The sequence below is a fragment of the Fragaria vesca genome, linkage group LG6 (genome assembly GCF_000184155.1).
Source record: "Fragaria vesca subsp. vesca linkage group LG6, FraVesHawaii_1.0, whole genome shotgun sequence".
Taxonomy (NCBI): Eukaryota; Viridiplantae; Streptophyta; class Magnoliopsida; order Rosales; family Rosaceae; genus Fragaria; species Fragaria vesca.
In genome coordinates, this window is record NC_020496.1 from 27,720,867 (window position 1) to 27,741,758 (window position 20,892).

The 20,892-nt window shown below is 40.3% G+C and overlaps 7 protein-coding genes across 7 annotated transcripts in view; all 7 read right to left on the reverse strand.

Annotated features, from left to right (window-relative positions):
• LOC101306746 (putative disease resistance RPP13-like protein 1-like) overlaps nucleotides 1-1,358 on the reverse strand; it is a 10,641-nt gene extending 9,283 nt beyond the window's left edge. Inside the window, exon 1 of the mRNA XM_004305833.1 lies at nucleotides 1,142-1,358. Coding sequence (XP_004305881.1) covers nucleotides 1,142-1,358 — 217 coding nt within the window. The remainder of the gene's footprint in view (nucleotides 1-1,141) is intronic.
• A 440-nt stretch (nucleotides 1,359-1,798) lies between these two features.
• LOC101302181 (UDP-glycosyltransferase 85A1-like) lies at nucleotides 1,799-3,406 on the reverse strand. The gene is made up of 2 exons (XM_004303882.1): nucleotides 2,893-3,406; nucleotides 1,799-2,799 (listed from the first exon to the last, which is right to left on the reverse strand). Exons 1-2 carry the CDS (start codon nucleotides 3,404-3,406, stop codon nucleotides 1,853-1,855), a joined length of 1,461 nt encoding a protein of 486 aa, XP_004303930.1. The 3' UTR covers nucleotides 1,799-1,852.
• Nucleotides 3,407-4,980: 1,574 nt separating this feature from the next.
• On the reverse strand, nucleotides 4,981-6,841 carry LOC101307039 (UDP-glycosyltransferase 85A3-like). The gene is made up of 3 exons (XM_004305834.1): nucleotides 6,727-6,841; nucleotides 6,331-6,615; nucleotides 4,981-6,248 (listed from the first exon to the last, which is right to left on the reverse strand). Exons 1-3 carry the CDS (start codon nucleotides 6,839-6,841, stop codon nucleotides 5,293-5,295), a joined length of 1,356 nt encoding a protein of 451 aa, XP_004305882.1. The 3' UTR covers nucleotides 4,981-5,292.
• A 2,798-nt stretch (nucleotides 6,842-9,639) lies between these two features.
• On the reverse strand, nucleotides 9,640-11,782 carry LOC101307328. The gene is made up of 4 exons (XM_004305835.1): nucleotides 11,706-11,782; nucleotides 10,552-11,257; nucleotides 10,233-10,454; nucleotides 9,640-10,097 (listed from the first exon to the last, which is right to left on the reverse strand). The coding sequence occupies exons 1-4, from the start codon at nucleotides 11,780-11,782 to the stop codon at nucleotides 9,798-9,800; spliced, it is 1,305 nt and encodes a 434-aa protein (XP_004305883.1). The 3' UTR covers nucleotides 9,640-9,797.
• Nucleotides 11,783-11,852: 70 nt separating this feature from the next.
• LOC101307616 (UDP-glycosyltransferase 85A3-like) lies at nucleotides 11,853-13,368 on the reverse strand. The gene is made up of 2 exons (XM_004305836.1): nucleotides 12,864-13,368; nucleotides 11,853-12,787 (listed from the first exon to the last, which is right to left on the reverse strand). Exons 1-2 carry the CDS (start codon nucleotides 13,366-13,368, stop codon nucleotides 11,853-11,855), a joined length of 1,440 nt encoding a protein of 479 aa, XP_004305884.1.
• A 1,572-nt stretch (nucleotides 13,369-14,940) lies between these two features.
• LOC101307915 (UDP-glycosyltransferase 85A3-like) lies at nucleotides 14,941-16,466 on the reverse strand. Its single transcript, XM_004305837.1, has 2 exons — nucleotides 15,962-16,466; nucleotides 14,941-15,872 (listed from the first exon to the last, which is right to left on the reverse strand). The coding sequence occupies exons 1-2, from the start codon at nucleotides 16,464-16,466 to the stop codon at nucleotides 14,941-14,943; spliced, it is 1,437 nt and encodes a 478-aa protein (XP_004305885.1).
• Nucleotides 16,467-17,850: 1,384 nt separating this feature from the next.
• LOC101302472 (UDP-glycosyltransferase 85A1-like) lies at nucleotides 17,851-19,611 on the reverse strand. The gene is made up of 2 exons (XM_004303883.1): nucleotides 19,056-19,611; nucleotides 17,851-18,895 (listed from the first exon to the last, which is right to left on the reverse strand). Exons 1-2 carry the CDS (start codon nucleotides 19,582-19,584, stop codon nucleotides 17,958-17,960), a joined length of 1,467 nt encoding a protein of 488 aa, XP_004303931.1. The 5' UTR covers nucleotides 19,585-19,611; the 3' UTR covers nucleotides 17,851-17,957.
• Nucleotides 19,612-20,892: the final 1,281 nt, after the last annotated feature.

Below are 20,892 nucleotides of genomic sequence, written 5' to 3' on the forward strand. Positions count from 1 at the left end.
CTTATGATTGTTGTAAAGATCAAGGGGAGGTGCGAACTTCAGGGGGAGTCTATAGCACATACACACATGTCACTATCAAATGTGAAGGGTGCGTTGTACTCTTTTTCTCCTACGATCAAGGTTCAGTTTTTCTCCCACTAGGGTTTTTGTGACTTGACGAGGTTTTTGACGAGGCAACAGATCAGCACCATCGGTATATCAGCGCGCGGCACAAGGGGGAGTGTTCTAGGATATTATGTATCTTTCTAGATATTCTTTATGTGTGCCTTGTCCTTATGCCAATAGGATATGTAGTTAGACTAGATCTATGTATTCATATCCTTACCATATTGGTATTGTGTAATTCCCTATATAAAGGGCTCCTATCAATGAATAAGATGATGATTCTCTTGTTATCTCTCATTCTCTACACTTTATACTTCATCAATATTATATTTATTCTCTTTGAACTTTCCAATTCAATAATAATTGATTCCATTCATTATTATTTTCCTTATATATTTTTGTTTTCCAATTTCTTTTTATTAAAGCATATATATAGTTAATTTATAAGAGCTAAACAAATAATCAATATCGATCATGTGACATAAAACTTTGTATTATCATATTATCATACATGTTGAACGCATATATTTGCAAGGTGCATAAATATTTTTATAATTTTTTTTAATATATATCTATTATAGAAAATAATATATTTATTAAAATAATTTTTTATTGAGGTACAAAATAGAGATCAAATTATTCAAAAGAAAAAAAAAGGAGAAAAAATAAGATGTACAAAAGAGAAAAAAAATTAAAAAGATATATAGAATAGTTCATGACAGAACATTTTCTTGCATGAAAAAAATAATCAAAAAATGAAGGTACGGATGATAGATGTTGAAAAACAAAAAGGAAAAAAAAACAAAGAATGAGAGATCTATTGAGTGAATAAGAGGTAATTAATTGATTGAAATATATGTCAATAAATAACTAAGGTTAATTTAGAAATTTGAAATGAGATCTAGTAAGTAAATGCTTATATTAAAAAGTAAAAATGAGGTGTAGAGAGAATAAGAGTTATAATGAGCAAATTTGGAGGTTCCCACGCTCTTTTCTTTCCCTCATCTTCGTCCCGCTCAAAACAACATTCTCACACCCAGAAAATCAAGAAAGCTTGCCTTTACGAACCAATACCCATCTCCCAGCTTCACAGCCATGGCCTCTGTGGCTCTGTTCCAACTCGTCACCACCATTCCAAGCCTCAGTTGATATCGTTGAACCTTGACAACATGATTCGCTTGTTTACCGGACTCGTTTATCAATTCGATCGGTGATGAACGTACATAGCAGAGAGGCGAAAAGTTAACCGACATTTTTGTGGAATATGAGAGGGTAGATACATGCATTGAAGCATTTCTCTTTGTATAAGTACGCGTCGAGGCGATCCATGAACATGAACCCAACATGGGATCCAGAATTCAAAAGCTGGTTTGAATTATAAAACTGTTCTCAGCTGGTATGAACATGAACCCAACATTTTTTTTGACTTGTTCTCTCCCAAATTCAAATATATTTCCAGTTGCCATGGCTTTTAACAGAACAATCATCACACTAAATATTATCACTAAAACATCATTTTTCGGGAATTAGGGATATCAAGAACAGCATTCGATGTGGTTAAAAAGAAAAACCAAAGTTTCTGTGTGCAGGTTAAGAATCGGAACACGAATATAGAAGGTACAGCAAAATGGCATTCCAATGGTAAGTAACATGAAGAACAATAACATCATCAACAGCAACTTTGATTTTTCTTACTAAGGCATAGTGGCATACAATAACATCATCAACAACAAAAGGTTTACTCTTTTCAACATCTATACTCGCTCAATAGCACTTGATTAACTAAATTGTCTAATGTTGTTGACGAACCCTGCGGAGAAGAGGCCTCCTCTGCTAGTTTCTTCCACATCATGACCTTATTTTTCAGTTCCTTGCCCCTCTCTCCTTCCAATAACTCTTCAACAAGCTTCTTCACTTCCTCTCTCTTCACATCATTACTGATCTCCATGCCAATGTCCCACTGGTAACAAGTATAGCGACAGTTGATCCGCTGGTCACCGATCAATGGCCAACATAACATAGGCACCCCGGCAGAAATACTCTCCATGGTTGAATTCCAACCGCTGTGTGTCAAAAATCCTCCAACTGATGGATGGTTGAGCACTTGCTCTTGTGGACACCAATTCGCTATTAGACCTCTTTCCTTTGTTTCAGCTACAAACTCAGGCGGCAAAAACGCCCATCCACCAGCTACCAAATCAGGTCTAATTACCCACAAGAATGGAAGCTTGCTATTTGCAAGTCCCCAAGCAAACTCAATAAGTTGTTGTGATGTCATGACCACTAGACTCCCAAAATTTACATACACAACTGAGTTTGGTGCCTTGTTACCATTTAGCCATTGCAGGCACTCAGTTTCTTCTTTCCGTAAACTATATCCCACAGACTTCAAATGGTGTTCCGGTATCTGATTAAGAAGCAATTGGAGAGGGCCAATGGCGTAAACAGGTGGAAGCTTAGATGTAGTGCTGGAGAGAGCTGCCAAAACATCTGCCTCCAACGCCTCAAAAGTATGAACAATAACTGCTGAAGCTTTGTAAGCTCCCTCCACTGCTTCCAAAGCGAAGTTAAACGAGACGTCATCAGGGTTACTAGTTCTCCAGGAGCCTGGGAGATCCCTTAAACGTGTATCTTTCAGTCCCGGAACCCAGTCAATTGCCGTGTCCAAAAAGTCATTTGTTATGCAGCTCTCATCTGCAACACCCATGTTAAAAGAAATACCTCATCATCTGTGTATTACTTCACTCACAAGCAATTAACCATAAAACTAGACATTTCATTAATTACCTTTGAGTGGTGCAAATCCTTTCTCCACCAAAGTAGGATATAATTTCAAGCTCATAAATCCGACTGCCGCCAAAGTAAAGAACTGTGCTATAGGAACTCCAATCTCTTCAGCAACTGTGATGGTGAACGTCAAGAAGCCATCCGAGACAATGCTAGTTACAGGAAGATTCATATTGTCATTCAGTTTGTTGAGGAGGTTGCGAAACGGAGCCAAGAAATTTTTTCTTACAGAATCATACACTAAATTCATGTCTTGGGAGTGTTTTTCATCTGAACTTGGAAGGCCATCTGGAATAGTCTCAAATTGAAAATCAGGCAAGCCATCAAGAGAGTTGGGTCCAAGAGATTTAAGAAAACGTTTGTGGTTGAACTCTGTGTTGACAAAGGTGACATGAAAACCTTTATGGTGGAGGAGTTGAGCAAACTGAAGCATTGCCTTTATATGGCTCTGAAATGGCAAAGGAATGCATACAACATGAGGCTTATTGCCTACAGCTATTAGATGAGGACTCATCTCAGATTGAGTATACTGTAACAAATACAGGGCAGCATCTATATATAAGAAATGTTTTGGCATAGCTCTGCCTTGTGAGATTGAGTCCTTTGAAGAGTGTCTTTTTTTTTGGAATTGAAGAGTCCAAATATGTAAGAATCAATAGTTTTGTTCAAACTATCAATTGAAGTTTTGGAATCTCCTTCAACTTTGAACATTCTGATAACCATGCAGGTAGGCACCAAGTAATCCACGAACTACAAACCCTGCAGGCTGCAGTTGCTACACTGAAGTGACTGAAAGATGGACAGAGCCGTCAAAGAAGAAAGTTTCAAGTTACGGGTCCAATGCGAAGTACTAACAAATAAAAGGTTGGTAGAAGGTTTTGTATCATTTGATAGAAACCTAGGAGAAAAAAGGAACAACATTAAAGTTCATATAAGCCATCACAAAATCAAACACGTTTATGCTGCCATTACTTTGTTGAGTTGTTCAATCAAGTACTTGTACATCACTCACTATATGCTGAAGGATAATAGTCACAATACAAGCATCGTGCTGCTAGCCGATGACAATTCCGAGTGTTGAAATAGTGCTTCTTTCCTACAGTTTCCCATTTTTAACTTCGAGTTGCCCAGACAAAAACCTCTAAAGCAGTAATCTTGGTTACTTGTGATTTGTGAACCAGATTAGCTTTGCTTTAGCACTTCATCTGATAAAGTAATTTGTGGTTTTGGCAATGGATAGAGTGACCCAAACACTTATAAACCCACTTCACACGTAGACGTGGGTAACCCGCTCTGATACCATGATAAAGTAGTCTAGGATTCACATCTAAAACCAATTAGCAATGGATAGAGTGACCAGACTCTTATAAACTCACAGACAAAGTCTCATTTCCCATGTGGGATTTATATCTCAACATCATCGGTTCATTGACCAACTTGTCTATGGTTTTGGGTATAACCTGGTTCACTGAAGAACCAGGTTGTGAGTTCTGTCTATCACCTAAAAAACATCTCAACTGCAGCTCTTTTATAAGGCGAGAAACTGCAGCTCATTAGAAATGTTTTACATCTTTAAGAAGTAAGAACTAAAACAGAGGATAATCTGAGGACTACTGGCAAAGCACACAGTTCGAGCACAACACAAAATAGTGTGCCATGAACAAATTAACATATTTTTCGCAAAATCAAATAACATGGCTTTCACATGATGTTCAGTGCCCTGCTTTTCCACACATGGCTTTCACATAATATAAGGAAGAACCGGCAATTTTGAAAAGCAGATGTATGGGGATCAAGAAAAGAACAGCATTTCATCGTTTTCGTGTAGTTAAAAACAAAAGACAAAACGTATGTGTGCTGAAGCCGTAGATGATAGACATTTTGGATAACAAAAGTTACCGCGAAATGACATTCAAATGGTAATAGCAAGAACAATAACATCATCAACAGCAACTTTGATTACTAATTAAGGCCTACAATATTATCATCAACAAGAAAAGGTTCACTAATCACTACTCTTTTGAAAACATCTAGCTTTACTTAAATAGCAGAACAGACATTCACAAAATTAAACATGCATCTGCTGGCATTACTTTGTTCAAACACGTACCTGTACACACATTACTCACCAGCCACCACTACATGCTAAAGGACAATAGTCACAATACAAGCGTCGTGCTGCTAGGCAAAGCGGTACATTCTTTAAGCAAAGAATTCCAGGAGTTGAAGCGGTGCCTCTCTGTCTACCACTTTGCTATGCTCAAAAGATGATAGCGAAGCTAAACAATTGGAACACAGAGAACTATATCAAAGATACAACAACTCCAACTTAAAAAATGGCAGTAGAGGGAACATCTGGGTAGTCTCCTCAAACAAGAATCTCTAAAGCAGTAATCTTGGTTACTTGTGAACAACATTAGCTTTGCTTAATAGCACTTCATTGACCAACTTGTCTAAGGTTTTGGGTGAAGAACCAAGTGGACTACTGGCCTTTTCTGCTAGTTTCTTCCACTCGATGACCTTATTTTTCATTTTCTTACCCTTCTCTCGCTCCATCAACTCTTTAACAAGCTTCTCTATTTCGTCTCTCTTCACATCACTACTGATCTCCATGCCGATACCCCACTCATTGCAAATATAGCGGCAATTGATCGGCTGGTCACCACTTAATGGCCAGCAGAGCATAGGCACTCCAGCAGAAATACTCTCCATGGTTGAATTCCAACCGCTGTGTGTTAAAAAAGCTCCGACTGATGGATGGTTAAGCACTTGTTCTTGTGGGCACCAACTTGCTATCAGACCTCTTCCCTCTGTTTCAGCCACAAACTCAGGTGGCAGAATCGCCGATTCACCAACAATCAAATCAGGTCTGATAACCCACAAGAAGGGAAGCTTGCTATTTGCAAGTCCCCAGCCAAGCTCAATAAGATGTTCTGGTTTAATGACTACTAGACTTCCAAAGTTGACATAAACAACTGAATTTTTCGCCTTACTGTTGAGCCATATCAGGCACTCTGTTTCTTCTTTCCATAGACTGTACCCCACAGACTTCAAAGGGTGTTCTGGTATCTGATTGAGAAGCAACTGGAGAGGGCCAATGGCATAAACAGGTGGAAGCATAGATGTGCTGTTAGAGAGAGATTCTAGAACAACTGGCTCCAGGGCATCAAAAGTATGAACAAGAAATGCTGAAGCTTTACGAACACTCTTTGCTGCGTCCAAGGTGAAGTTGAACATGATGTTGTCGGGGTTTGTCGTTCTCCAAGAGCCTGGGAGATCCCTGAAACGGATGTCTTTAATTTCGGGGATCCAATCTATTACCTTGTCCAAAAATCCATTTGTCAAACAGCTCTCATCTGCAACAACCAAGTGAAGAAAAATCTCGTCATTTGTTTAAAAACAGAGAAAGTAAACAGTATTCAATAATGCTTTGAGTACCTTTGAGTGGTGCAAGTCCTTTTTCCACCAAAGTGGAATATTGTTTACATCCCATGAATCCTATTGCAGCCAAAGTAAAGAATTGCACTATAGGGATGCCAAGTTCTTCAGCAGCTGTGATGGTGGACGTAATAAAACCATCAGAGATGATGCAAGTCACTGGAGCTATAGTTCCATTCAGTTTGTTGAGAAGGTCACGAAACGGATACAACCAATTTCTTTTGATGGAATCACAAAGCAAAGGAATGCTTTGGGTGTCATTATCAACTGACTTTGGAAGGCCATCTGGAATAGTTTCAAAGCAAAAGTCAGGCAAGGCATCAAGAGAGTTTGGTCCAAGAGATCTAAGAAAGCGCTTATGGTTGAACTCTGTGTTGACGAAGGTAATATGAAAACCTCTGTGGTGCAGGAGTTGAGCTAACTGAAGCATTGCCTTGATATGGCTCTGAAATGGCATAGGAATGCATACAACATGAGGCTTATTGCCTACAGCTATTAGATGAGGACTCATCTCAGATTGAGTATACTGTATTCAAACAAATACAGGGCAGCTTCTATATATAAGAAACGTTTTGGCATAACTCTGCCTTGTGAGATCGAGTCCTTTGAAGAGTCCAAATATGTAAGAATCGAATATCTCGGTTATCACATACGGGTATCCATAGAATTTCCCTATATCTTATATGTCAAGAATATGTTTTATCATGTATAATAAAATAAAAGTTAGTCACCAAAAGCCAAATAGTAAAGACAACGCCAAAAACAATAGAAATCAAAATGGAATTTTGGTCTGATCTGAGATGATTAGGGTCCTTACGGGTCTTTGATGTTTATGTGCGGGGCTAATCATCTAGGTTAGTGTAGGTTGTTAACTCTGTAAAACATTGTTTTTTGACGACCCTATGCTTTGTTTTAGTGCTGTTTGCTGATCTATAAAATCATTTCACCGTTTTTAATCAAAAAACAAAAAATGAAGTTTTTTCGACAAGCAAAACCAAAATGGAGGTTCTTGCAGGTGTGTCTATCCACAAAGAGATAATATTGTCAGTACTCTGAACTACAATGGCACTTCTATTAGCTAAACAGCATTGTAACTGCAAGAACATGCACAGACGATAAATCTATAAGAGAAGAGCAAAGCTGGGGAAAATCTGAAGCATAGAAGAGCAAACAGTTCAAGCACAACACTAATTTTGTTCAAACTATCAATTACAGTTTTGGAACCCCTTCAACTTTGAACATTCAGATAACCATGCAGGTAGGGACCAAGTAATCCACGAATTACAAACCCTGCAGGCTGCAGTTGCTACACTGAAGTGACTGAACGATGGACAGAGCCGTCAAAGAAGAAAGTTTCAAGTTACGGGTCCAATGCGAAGTACTAACAAATAAAAAAAGGTTGGTAGAAGGTTTTGTATCATTTGATAGAAACCTAGGAGAAAAAAGGAACAACATTAAAGTTCATATAAGGCATCACAAAATGAAACACGTTTCTGCTGCCATTACTTTGTTGAGTTGTTCAATCACGTACTTGTACATCACTCACTCTATGCTGAAGGATAATAGTCACAATACAAGCATCGTGCTGCTAGCCGATGACAATTCCGAGTGTTGAAATAGTGCCTCTTCCTACCGTCTCCCATTTTGCTGTGCTCAGAAGATGATAGCGATGATAAACAATTGAAACACTTAATATTTTTAACTTCGAGTTGCCCAGACAAAAACCTCTAAAGCAGTAATCTTGGTTACTTGTGAACCACATTAGCTTTGCTTAATAGCACTTCATCGGTTCATTGACCAACTTGTCCAAGGTTTTGGGTATAACCTGGTTCACTGAAGAACCAGGTTGTGAGTTCTGTCTATAACCTAAACAACATTTCAACTGCAGCTCTTTTAATAAGGCGAGAAACTGCAGCTCATTAGAAATGTTTTACATCTTTAAGAACTAAAACAGAGGATAATCTGAGGACTGGCAAAGTTAATCTGTTTTCTCAGAACCCTTTTGTGCTCAAGTTAATCTCTCTATTGGACCTCATTCTGTCATTCATGCATCTAAAACATCCTGAAAGGGTACGTAACAACAGCAAAGATTCAAAGACCTGTCAGAATCAAGGGCCCTTCTATCTATAAAACATAAACAGCATCGAGACTGCAGCTCATTGGGAATGTTTTAAGTTTTTAGAGAACTAAAACTGAGGATAGTCTAAAGACAAAGACAACGAGCATACAGTTCACGTGCAACACCAAACACCAATGCGAGTGTGCCAAGAACAAAATAACACAATGTTTTTATTCGCAAAATCAGTCCATGGCTAAGGTACACCAAAGAAATAACTTCAAATGAGCAATTTCCATTGAGAAATGAAGTGGCGATCAAAACAATATACAAAGGTACGCATACAGCATGAGGCTTATTACCTACTTCCAAGGAACTCATTTTGTATTCCCTGAAATGCAGTACAACTTCTGAGGAATGAAGCTTATGTGTGGTTTTGCATTACCACAATGGTATGCAATATATACGGATGAAGGGGGTATATTATATCTGCTAAGTTTTTTTTGTATGGTAAGATATCTGCTGCAATTTTACATACATAGAAATCTAATCTTGTACTTAACCAAAAGTGAAATCAAATCTTACAGAAAATCACAAGGGTATCCTGCAGACTAATGACCTGGATCTTTTATGTATAAGATTATAAACCAGTATTAAAAATAGGAAAATCTAGTCATAAAGCTAAAAATCCAGAATAGTAAAGAAATAATAAGCAAAAGAAACCAAGACAAACAGTTAAAAGTATGATCCATATTGCTGACAACTTGTCTCACCAAGTTGTGACCCATGTATGCAAGTGAATCTTCCTATATGGAGATACAATTAAGTAGGGTTATCATCACCTTTTCTTTGAATATGTTAACCACTCAATCCAACCAAGGATTTGACTTCATCAAAATTTGTAGACCAGAGAACATAAATATCAGAAACCAACCTGAGGATAATCTCAACAAGACCACACAGTTCAAGGACAGCACTAAACACAGAAAAGATGCGAGAAGAGCAACCTAGCTGTCAGAGCAAACCTAATCAAACAGTAAACAAACAGCAAAAATAAAAATAAAAGGATATACCATTCACAAAAAAATAAAAATAAATAAATGAAGTAAAAAAAAACTAAAGCAATGAACTTGTATAAACTATTCATTTATTCAAACACTAACCACCACATGGTTAAGAGACTCCAAAGAAAGAAGCTCAAATGAGCAATTTCTATTGACAAAATGAAAGCAAGACAACCAAGGGCCTCAAGTTCATGTTTACTTGCTCAACAACTTCTTCAGTACTATACTCACAAACCAAAAACAACTAGTTTCTTATATCAGAATAAGAAACAACTACTCTAGAGAATATCTAACAGAGAAGCATTGAAGTCAACAAAATATAATCTGCTTCACCAGCAGATTGCATATTAACCAGAAGGGCAGTCCCTGGCCCAGTGCCCTGTCTTTCCACACTTATAGCAGCTGCCTGTTGATGTAGACCGTCCTCCAAATTCAACCTGAGCATTGTTCGAAGGACCAGAGCAATCTCTTGCCCAATGCCCTTCCTTTCCACACTTATAACACGAAGAACCAGTCTTAACACCATAGCTTCCTTGGCTGCTTGCCTCGCTCGAACCATAAACCGCCTTGGGGATTCGCGCACCTTGAGCACTACCAGCTGCCACAGTATTCTCATTGCACCACTTGAAGAAACCACAAGAGCTTCCCTAATTCAACCAAGTAACTAATCTATTAACCACTCCCACCCGAATTCGACTAAGCACAGGACAGATTTGCATATGTATACCAAATACTTGTACCAAAATCAATGTACTAGGCATACAACAAATTAGAGGGTGTACCTCATTTCCAGGACAGCGATAGAACTGGCTGCCGATATTGTTGCCAGTCTTAGCTGTTAAGATTCGGCATTGCCCGCCGCCACAGGGGCATTCAAGAGGTGTAAATGTAGAATCAGATGCATAGTTCTGGGTCCTACTAAAGCCACCACTACCAGCACCAGCCATGGCATTAGCCCCAGAAGCATTGTCACACCACTCAAAGAAACCACAACCTCCATTTTCCTATCGAAATCCAAACAACCACAACAATCCTCAGCATCCATTCCACTATGAAATCCAAAACACTAAGTAAAACAAAGCAAGCGAATTCATTGTGTACCTGTCTAAGTGGGCATTTGTAGAATTTCCGACCACGATTCTTCTCAGTATTCGCAGTGAGCACCGCGCAGGTTCCAGATCCACAGGGGCAGGCTTTCTCAGGAAACGAAATCCCGGACGCAGCGTCACCGCCGTAATTACCATTATACCCTCCGCCACCTCCTCCGCCGCCGTAATTACCACCATGCCCTCCTCCGCCGCCTCCGCCCGGGGCATCGCAATCGCGAGCCCAGTGTCCCGACTTCCCGCACTTAAAGCAAGCATCGCCGGCCGAAACGCCGTCGTTTACAACGGCGCCGCCGACTCTTCCTATGCTGAATCCTCCGCCGCCGCGCGGAGGCTCGGAGAACGCGCTCTGGCTTCCTTTGAGCGCCGCGGTGTAGAGACCGCCGTCGCCGTCAGAAACCTCCTTCCGAATCGCCGCGCGCGGGGGCGGCGACGGTGCCGACAAGACGGCGTATGGGGAGGGACCGCCGTCGCCGTCAGAAACCTCCTTCCGAATCGCGGCGCGCGGGGCTGCGATGGTGCCGACAAGACGGCGTATGGGGAGGGCGCGGAGGTGGCGACACGGCGGCGCTTGTTGGCGAGAGCTTCGGCCTCGACGGCGGCGGCGACCTGCGAAAAGAACTCGTCGTCTGGGTCGGCGTCGGAGTCGATTTGGATCACAGATCTCGATGCTTCCGTCTTCATAGTTCGGTCTGGAATTGCTGAGCCAATTGGGGAATGAAACTCTTTGCCCTTAAATTTTGATTCTTTCCCTCCCCTTTCCCGGTTTTTTTTTTTTGTCGCGAGGAGCTTTTCTTGCGAAACGGTGCGTTTAGGTCAAACAGTCGTTTGTGTAAAACGACGCCGTAACACCTTTCCGCCTAGCCGCCTCAACGCTATTTGGACCGCCAGATTTTCAAATTCAAATTTTTTTTTTTTCGTCGAGACCTATTTTACCATTCTTGTTGTGTTGCAGAAAGATGGAAACAAATTCCAACGCCAGCTTTGCACGATTATACCCAAGTGAAACTCAAATTGCCGGAAGAAATTGTTGAATATTAAATCAAAAGCAACACAGAAATTGAAAAAAAAAAAAAAACTATATATGGATGACTCGATTGTCGCTGACATCTAAGCCCGGTGAAGATTGCATCGTAGAATTCCGGTCACCGCAAGTCGCATATCTCTCCAACGCAGTCTGCACACCACAATGGAGTTCCGTTGTCATTGTTGGTCGCGATCGTCATTATTTTCGTTTCAGATTCCATAGCTCAAGGAAAATGAACAATATATTACTACATCTCTATTCTCTAGTCTCTACTTGGTTTGCCCTAGAAGCACTTGGACAACATTCTCCAAGTTGATGAAAGAAGAGCCCTGTGAATCAGTAGCCTCCTCGGCTAATTTCTTCCACTCATTAGCATTCTTCTTCATCTCTTTACCCTTCTCTCCCTCCATTAACTCTCTCACAAGCTTCTCCACTTCATCTCTCTTCACATCATTATCAATCTCCATCCCAATGCCTAAGCCATTACGTGCATACCAAGTGTTGGTTTGTTGCTCAGCGAAAAATGGCCAACACAGCATAGGCACTCCTGCACTCAGACTCTCAATGGTTGAGTTCCATCCACTGTGTGTCAAAAACCCTCTCACTGATGGGTGGTTAAGCACTTCCTCTTGTGGACACCAACTTGCTACCGCACCTCTTTCTTTAGTTTCGGCTACAAACTCCGGTGGCAAAATTGCGGATTCACCGACTACCAAGTCAGGCCTAATCACCCACAAGAAGGAAAGCTTGGAATTTGCAAGTCCCCAACCGAACTCCACAAGCTGTTTTGGTGTCATGACCACAACGCTGCCGAAGTTGACATAGACAACCGAGTTCGGTGCCTTGGAGTCGAGCCATTGGAGGCACTCGGTTTCTTCTTTCCATAGGCTGTATCCCAGTGACTCCAAATATTGGTCTTGTGGTATTTTATTGAGAAGTAATTGGAGAGGGCCAATGGCATAAATTTGTGGAAGCATAGACGAGAGATCTTCCAAGACTTCTTGCTCCAATGCATCGAAAGTGTGAAGCACAACTGCGGAAGCTTTGTTTGCTCTTTCGGCTTCTAACATTGCGCGATTGAAACAAATGTCTTTGGGATCTGTAGTTCGAAGAAAGGTTGGAAGATCCTTTAGCCGTATATTTTTCATTCCAGGTATCCAATCTATCACCATGTCTAGGTAGCCATTTGATAGACATTCCTCATCTGTGACATTTTCAACACAAAATGTAAGTTATTAGCAAAAAATATAAGCATATAGAAAAGTTTAATTCTTCCGTACCCTTCAGTGGTACTAGTCCTTTTTCAACGAGAGCACGATAGTGCCTGATTCCCATGAAGCCGCACGCAGCAATAGGAAAGAACGATACAACTGGAATTCCAAGTTCATGAGCAGCATTGATGGAGAAGCTCATGAAACCGTCGGCGACAATGCAAGTCACAGGACTAGTACTCATGTTGAGCTTCGCAAGGAGGTTGCGAAATGAGTCCATGAAGAACCCTTTATTGATGGACATAGTAATAGCAGTGAGGTCTTGGGTGGAATCGGGATCTGAACTAGTGGGTAAGCCATCAGGGATGGCTTCAAAATGAAACTCCGGCAAGCCATCTAGTGCGTTGGGGCCTAAAGACTTGAGAAAACGCCTGTGGTTGTACTCCGTGTTCACAAAGGTGATGCGAAAGCCTCTGTGGTGGAGGAGCTTGGCAAATTTGAGGAGTGGCTTTATGTGGCCTTGGTATGGGAATGGGATACATACAGCATGAGGCTTATAGTTAGATTCTGCCATGGAAATAACTAGCTAGGTAGTTCTTTAGCTAAGTAGCCTAATATTTAAGGACGTTGAGAAATGAGATTCGGATTATAAGGGCACAGTCAAAGTTGGAGGTCCGATCTGATCTAATTCTATAAGCAAAAATGTGCAAATGGCTATGCGTTCTTATGATTTTGTATCGATAAACACGTTGTCTAGCTACTATTGTATTTGATTCCTGGTCTGTTAGATCCAGAACTGCATGGTATATAGCTGTGCCAATGTGCCATGGTGGTCCTCTATATATAGTAAAGATTTTTTCATACGTAAATTTAAAATAGCAAAACGGTGGGTTTAAGCCTTTCCGCCTAGCGATTTAGACCCTCCCAGATATTCAAGTCCAGCTCCATTTAAGATTTCTTTCCGATATTCAAATTCTGAACCCCGATTTGTCTGGTAATCTGCCTAGATTACTGATCACAGATTTTGAATTCTAAATGTTGATCGGTGGGTGTTCCAAACTGGGTCTGGACCAGTTGCTGCACACAAGGTGTTTGATAAAATGCTTCCATATGGTCTTGGTTGACAGACGTTGAATTGTTACTCTGATAATCCAAGAAGGAAAGCTTGGAATCTGCACGTCCCAACCATGATAATTGATCATTTTTGATAAACAAGTATCAAGATTTGATCAAATGGGAGATAAGATAATTTGTTCAAGGATTATAGTGAAGAAATGTTACACTAGGAATTCCAAGTTCTTCAGCTGCTATGATGGGGAGGTCCCCATCTCATGGAACCATTCACTATAACACAAGTTGCATGAGAACTTCAGAAGTGCATCAGTTTTGACCGAGGATCGATACTACAAACAATAGCTGTGATTATCAACTGATTGTCGTACAAGCCATCAAGTGAGTTTGGAGTCTAAAGATTTGAGAATGCATACATGGTTGTACTCTATAATCACAAAGTTTATGTGCACAGACCTCTGTGATTCAGGAGCTTTGCAAATTTGAGGAATGAGTTGCTGTGACTTCAACTTGGGAATGGTATGTAGAGAATGAGGCTTATAATTAGCTTCTGTCATGGATTTACTGAGGTAAGTGCTTGTCTCGTATGTATTACCAATTTGCACTGATATACAGCATGGAAGCCTCTCAGGTTGGTTCTGAATCTCATGTTTGCCAGACTTTTGTTTATTTGAATACTTTGGGTTACAGTTAATTTGAAATTCTTTCCCTTTGTTTAGAGCATGATTTCCTTTTTATTTCATAAATCTTTAAAAAAAAATATTCACTCATTGATTAGAAATTGATTGTAGCCATTTTGTTGATTAGAAAAATTCAATACCAACATCCTAATAGGAATCCTCAAACAAAATTGAGATAAAAGAAAACATACTTTAACATAGAATTCAGTATCCTAATTAATGAGCATTCACGCGGATAGTAGTCGCAATAACCTCTCTTTTTTATTACAATCATTAAGGATTCAACATGAAAAATCATGATTCAATACTTATAAGTTATAGCTAGCAGCAGAACATCCTACTAGTTTATTAGACAGTATACTGAAGGTCTTGCCTGTTTATTTGTTAGAACCCATTTAGCTTTTCCTTAGAAGTACTTGATTTACCACTTTATCCAAGTTCTTGTATGAGGAGCCTTGTGGATCAGCGGCCTCTTCTGCTAATTTCTTCAACACGTTAGCCTTGTTCCTCATCTCCTCACCATTCTGTCCCTCCATTAACTCCCTCACAAGCTTCTCGACTTCATCCCTCTTGACATTGTTGTCGATCTCCATGCCAATTCCCAATCCATTACAAACATACCAACAATTGGTTTGCTGCTCTGCAAAGAATGGCCAACACAGCATAGGAACTCCTGCAGTGACACTCTCAATAGTGGAATTCCACCCATTGTGTGTTAAAAACCCTCCAACTGATGGGTGGTTAAGGACTTCCTCCTGTGGGCACCAACTTGCTATTATACCTCTTCCCTTGGTTTCAGCTACAAACTCAGGTGGCAAAATCGCTGATTCGCCAACAACCAGATCAGGCCTAATCACCCATAGAAAAGGGTGCTTGCTATTTGCAAGTCCCCAACCAAACTCCACAAGGTGTTCTGGTGTCATGACCACAACGCTGCCAAAATTCACATAAACAACAGAGTTTGGCGCCTTAGCATTTAGCCATGGGAGGCACTCAGTGTCTTCTTTCCAGAGGCTGTATCCCATAGACTCTAAAGGGTCTTCTGGTATCTGGTTAAGAAGTAACTGAAGAGGGCCAATGGCATAAACATGTGGAAGCATAAATGATAAAGCATCCAAAACATCTCTCTCCAATGCATCAAAAGTATGAATTACTACTGCTGAAGCTTTATGTGCTCTTTGAGTTGCTTCACCTGTTAGTACAAATGGACTGTCATTGGGATCTGTAGTTCGGAAAAAGCTAGGAAGATCCTTTAGGCGGATATCTTTCATTCCTGGTATCCAATCAATGACAGTGTCTAGGTAGCCATTGGATAGACATTTCTCATCTGTAAACATTAAAAAGAACAGTGATACTTAGTAAAAGTTAACAAGCATTACTCAAATCATAGTTAATAAAATACTTCAGTGCCATCACCTTTTATTGGTGCAAATCCTTTTTCAACCAGCGCACGGTACTGTTTGAAGCCCATGAAGCCATTTGCAGCAACAGGAAAGAACAACACAATAGGTAGTCTAAGGTCTTGAGCAGCATCAACAGAGAAGCTCATGAAACCATCTGAGACAATGCAGCTCACAGGAAACGTGCTACTGTTGAGTCTGGTAAGGAGGTCACGAAATGGAGCCAAGAAGTTTTTGTTGATGGAATCACAGATAGCTGTGATATCTTGGGTTGAATCTGAATCTGAGGGTGGTAAGCCATCTGGGATGGTTTCAAAATGAAAGTCTGTCAAGCCATCTAGTGTGTTGGGGCCTAAAGATTTGAGAAACCGTCTATGGTTGTACTCAGTATTCACAAAAGTGATACGAAAACCTCTGTGGTGCAACAGCTTGGCAAACTTGAGGAGTGGCTTTATGTGGCCTTGATATGGGAATGGGATACATACAGCATGAGGCTTATCAGTTACTTCCATGGAACCCATGACTATATATTTCTTCTTGATATGGCTCTGATTTGTGAATGTGAATAGGTGATACTATCTATATGTAGTTGGAGTTCTTCTCTAAATAAAATTGCACATGCGTTAAAGTTAAAACTAGATTTATAAAACAGCATCTGATGCCATGAATTCTTATTGTTTTTGAGGACAGATGTAATCACAGATATCTAATTGTTTAATGCTGGCAGCTGTTCTCCAGATTTTCTGGAGTTTATGTATATAGAGTATAGACGGTATGCATACTGAACATGTGCCATGGATTTAATTTATATTTCTCTGAGATTTGATAGAATCAATTGCATTGATAGACTACTTCTATTGTTTCGCGGCACGAGGTTTACTAGAATCATTATTATACAGAATTTTATAACCTTTTACCTCAGTTTTAACTTGCCAGTCTTCGTTTTTCTATTGCAGATGGAGTAACTGTGTTTCTGTGCTAAGCAAAATGGTTTTCTCAGACCACTTCCATCATTTAAACTTTTTCCGAGCATTGCTGAGACTATCCTCTGGCTACAGTTCTAGTAAATGATGACTATCATATACGCATTCGATGCCAAAAGAGAGGAGCTCAAGAGGTTAGAATCCTTATCTTGGTGTTGGATAAATACTGGTAGGTCGTAACCACTAATGCAGTTGCACCTACAATCCAGTCATGGCCTCTACAGCACCTAATGTTATTTTCTGTTTCCCTATTTGGAAGTTTTACCTCTTCTTTTATCAAATAACTTCTTTTTCTTAAACTCTTTCCAGGCTGCTGTACAACAGTGACAAAAAAGAGATAACAAAAAGAGATAAATTGGCAAAAATCCTATACCACAGGGGTTTTTATGTAACCTTTGTCAACACAGAGTTCAATTACAAGCACTTCCTCAAGCCTCTAGGACTCAACTCCTTAGTTGGCTTCCCTGATTTTCAGTTTGGAACCATTCCTGATGGCCTTCCAGATTCAAATGAAGATGCCACCCTAGACCTCGCTTTACTTTGTGGCTCTATCCGAAAAACTTTCTTGGCTCCTTTACATGATCTCTCCTCATAAAACTTAACGATACTAAGACTAATTATCCGGCGACTTGCATTGTTTCAGATTTCGCCCTTTGGTCCAGAAAGGGCTTGCACCATTCAAAGGTGAATATATAAATAGGTACACCACATTCATACTTAATGTATATATGTTACACTGTCACGTCCAATCCTCCACGTCTACCACAGCCCCCCATTGGGACCAAATTTGCGCTAAAACAAATGCAGGGCAAAGAAACCAGTGACAAGCTCTCCATAAGAACAGGGGTGGACCAAAACCAATACCTCCTAAAATAAAATAAAAAGTATACTAAAGGAAACAAAATTGAGGAATACCTATTTTTCAAATCTAAAGCAAAATAATATTTCATTTAATTGCAAATGATCATAATACATAAAACCTTGATCCACTAGTTATACAATATCATCATCAAAATATTTGGATAAAATCTAAATTTCCTTTGACAGCATTAGATTCACTACATTGTCCAAGTTCTTGGATGATGAAGCATGTGGAGCAGTTGCATCTTCAGCAAGCTTCTTCCACTCCAAGGCCTTATTTCTCATTTTCACACCCATCTCTCCCTTCATCAACTCTTTAACAAGCTTCTCAACTTCGTCTCTCTTGACATCATTACTAATCTCCATGCCAATGCCCCATTCATTACAAGCATACCAACAATTTGTTTGTTGGTCAGCAAAGAATGGCCAACACAGCATAGGCACACCTGCACACAAACTCTCAATCATCGAATTCCAACCGCAGTGTGTCAAGAACCCTCCAACTGATGGGTGGTTAAGTACTTGCTCCTGCGGGCACCAACTCGCAATTAGACCTCTTTCCTTGGTTTCAGCTACAAACTCCGGTGGCAAAATTGCAGACTCGCCAAGCACCAAATCGGGTCTGATGACCCAGATGAATGAAACATTACTATTTGCAAGTCCCCAACCAAACTCTACAAGCTTCTGTGGTGACATTACCGCTATACTGCCAAAACTGACGTAAATAACAGAGTTCGGCTCCTTAGAATCAAGCCATTTGAGACACTCAGTCTCTTCCTTCCATAGACTATATCCCATATTCTTCAAAGGATCCTCTGGCAATTGATTGAGGTGTAATTGTTGAGGTCCAATTGCATAAACAGGTGGGAGCTTCGGCATAGATGAGAGAGCCTCCAAAACTTGAGACTCCAAAGCATCAAAAGTATGAACAATTACTGCCGAAGCTTTATCAACTCTATGCATTATTTCCATGCAGAAGTTGAACAGGACGTCGTCGGGGTTCGTAGTTCGAAAGTGGGTGGGTAAATCTCTCAAACGGATACCTTTCATTCCTGGAATCCAATCTAACACCTTGTCCAAAAACCCATTTGTCAAACAGCTCTCATCTACAATACCCAATAGCTATGTAATTAGTAAAAGAAAAAAGCTAATCAAGTATATATGCTAGCTCATATATCCCAAAAACCCAATATCTTAAAACACAAGCTACGTAGTAAAAATGGAAAATGACTAAAATCTATATGATTCATAAATCATGATCAGTACCTTCGAGTGGTGCGAGTCCTTTTTCCACCAAAGTGGGATATTGTTTATATCCCAGAAAACTGCAAGCAGAAATAGAGAACAAGACTACTGCAGGCACTCCAAGTTCTCCGGCAGCTGTGATGGCAAACGGCATAAAACCATCGGAAACGACACAAGTCACCGGAAGACCAATGTCATGGCCATTGAGCTTCACCAGTAGTTCTTGGAAAGGAGCCAGTAACTGATCTTTCAGCAAGGCTTCAGTGACCACATTGACGTCTTGGGTGGCATCTTCATTCGAACCTGCAACAGGAATTCCATCGGGGATGGCCTCGAAGCGAAAATCAGGCAAGCCGTCGAGGGAGTTGGGTCCTTGAGATCTAAGAAAGCGTTTGTGGTTGAACTCTGTGTTGACAAAGGTAATGTGGAAGCCCCTGTGGTGGAGGAGCTTAGCTAGTTCGAGCATTGCTTTGATGTGGCTTTGAGATGGAACTGGAACACAAACAGCATGAGGCTTATTAGCTACAAATTCCTTGGAACCCATCGCCATCGATCTTAGCTTTGAGATTGAGTCTATTTGATTGCAGGTCTAGCTAAATAACACGAATATATATAGTGGCCGAGATAGATCACCTGGGCAAACTGGCCACGTAGCTTGTCAGAAAGCGCAGCCATCATTGAATATGAATAAAATGGGAAACTAGGGACAAAGTAGAGGAAAGAAAAGCTAGCTTATCACATATATCTGAGTGCGCTCCAAGTTACGTGCTAACCCAAATATCATTTTGTCTTGTCAGTCTCAGAGAGTTCAGAACTTCAAGTTAATTTGACCAATATTGGGACATCTAGTCGATGACAATTCTGTTTTTGTTGATCAAGTCTCGTAAGAGCGAGGTTATTTATTATAGATGATAAACAAAAGAGAAAGACAAATTAAGACCCATACCTCTCGAACAAATTGACAAAACAGTAACCAAATCGAAAATGAGAAAGTCCCGACCTATCTCGACCCAACATGATCTATCTCATAATAAAATCAACCTTGACATTAGAATGACGAAGGGATAGGCCAGTAGGGCTCGTGCTTTGGCATTGCTCTCCTGCAGGCTCGTGCTTGGCATTGCTCTCCTGCATACACTTGCTGACATTGATCGGGTTTGTAGTTTATGCTCCGGAGCGTCTGTGCTCCGCATATGTTTTCTGACGGAAGTAAAAAGTAAATAAACCCGTTGATTGCAAGCACGTCGTTACCAGGCGCGTCGTGCGTTGTTTTTTTTCCTTTGATAAGTTTTAGGACTAATTTCAGTTTATCCCTGTTAACTTTATGTCAATCATCATGTTAGTCCCTCTTTTTTCAATTTCATCAAAAACACCCCTAAACTTTCAATTTTCATCAGCCGTGCCCACAGTTCCGATCTCCGTCAAATTATTCAGTTAAGTGATGACGCGGCATCAGGCAAAAAGCCAAATTCCCAAAATAACCTTTCACTGTTTTCCCTCCATTAACACACATCTCGAAAAATAAGTTCACACTAATCTAATACACATCCCAAAAACGCAACCCCATTCTCCCATCACAACCGTACCCTAGTTAATTTAGCAGCTCTCTATCTCCACCGAAACCCCATATTAACTCTTTGCCTCCCAAAAACCCCCAAATCTGGTTTTGATATAAAACCCAGATTACACACCTACCCCATCCTTAAACACCCAAATTACAGCGCCCACAATGGCTGGGAATGAGATTGAGGTGTGGATACCACGAGCGGAAGGTGCTCCAGATGAAATTCCTCCTTACAGTGAGTTTATGGTTCCTTGAAACTAATGGTTTAGTGGATTTACGGGATCGACGAAAAGT

Excerpts from the sequence above, each read along its gene's own strand:
- LOC101307328 (XM_004305835.1), bottom strand. The coding sequence starts at position 11,782 with ATGACGATCGCGACCAACAATGACAACGGAACTCCATTGTGGTGTGCA. Across the intron at positions 11,258-11,705 it reads GGAGAGATATGCGACTTGCG|CAATTCCAGACCGAACTATG; the intron begins GTGACCGGAATT and ends CAATTGGCTCAG. Across the intron at positions 10,098-10,232 it reads ATCGCTGTCCTGGAAATGAG|GGAAGCTCTTGTGGTTTCTT; the intron begins GTACACCCTCTA and ends TGGTTGAATTAG.
- LOC101307039 (XM_004305834.1), bottom strand. The coding sequence starts at position 6,841 with ATGAGTCCTCATCTAATAGCTGTAGGCAATAAGCCTCATGTTGTATGC. Across the intron at positions 6,616-6,726 it reads TCAACTCCTGCACCACAGAG|ATGGCCTTCCAAAGTCAGTT; the intron begins GTTTTCATATTA and ends AAACTATTCCAG. Across the intron at positions 6,249-6,330 it reads AGGACTTGCACCACTCAAAG|ATGAGAGCTGTTTGACAAAT; the intron begins GTACTCAAAGCA and ends TGGTTGTTGCAG.
- LOC101302472 (XM_004303883.1), bottom strand. The coding sequence starts at position 19,584 with ATGGCGATGGGTTCCAAGGAATTTGTAGCTAATAAGCCTCATGCTGTT. Across the intron at positions 18,896-19,055 it reads AGGACTCGCACCACTCGAAG|ATGAGAGCTGTTTGACAAAT; the intron begins GTACTGATCATG and ends TGGGTATTGTAG.
- LOC101302181 (XM_004303882.1), bottom strand. The coding sequence starts at position 3,406 with ATGAGTCCTCATCTAATAGCTGTAGGCAATAAGCCTCATGTTGTATGC. Across the intron at positions 2,800-2,892 it reads AGGATTTGCACCACTCAAAG|ATGAGAGCTGCATAACAAAT; the intron begins GTAATTAATGAA and ends TGGGTGTTGCAG.
- LOC101307915 (XM_004305837.1), bottom strand. The coding sequence starts at position 16,466 with ATGGGTTCCATGGAAGTAACTGATAAGCCTCATGCTGTATGTATCCCA. Across the intron at positions 15,873-15,961 it reads AGGATTTGCACCAATAAAAG|ATGAGAAATGTCTATCCAAT; the intron begins GTGATGGCACTG and ends TAATGTTTACAG.
- LOC101307616 (XM_004305836.1), bottom strand. The coding sequence starts at position 13,368 with ATGGCAGAATCTAACTATAAGCCTCATGCTGTATGTATCCCATTCCCA. Across the intron at positions 12,788-12,863 it reads AGGACTAGTACCACTGAAGG|ATGAGGAATGTCTATCAAAT; the intron begins GTACGGAAGAAT and ends AAAATGTCACAG.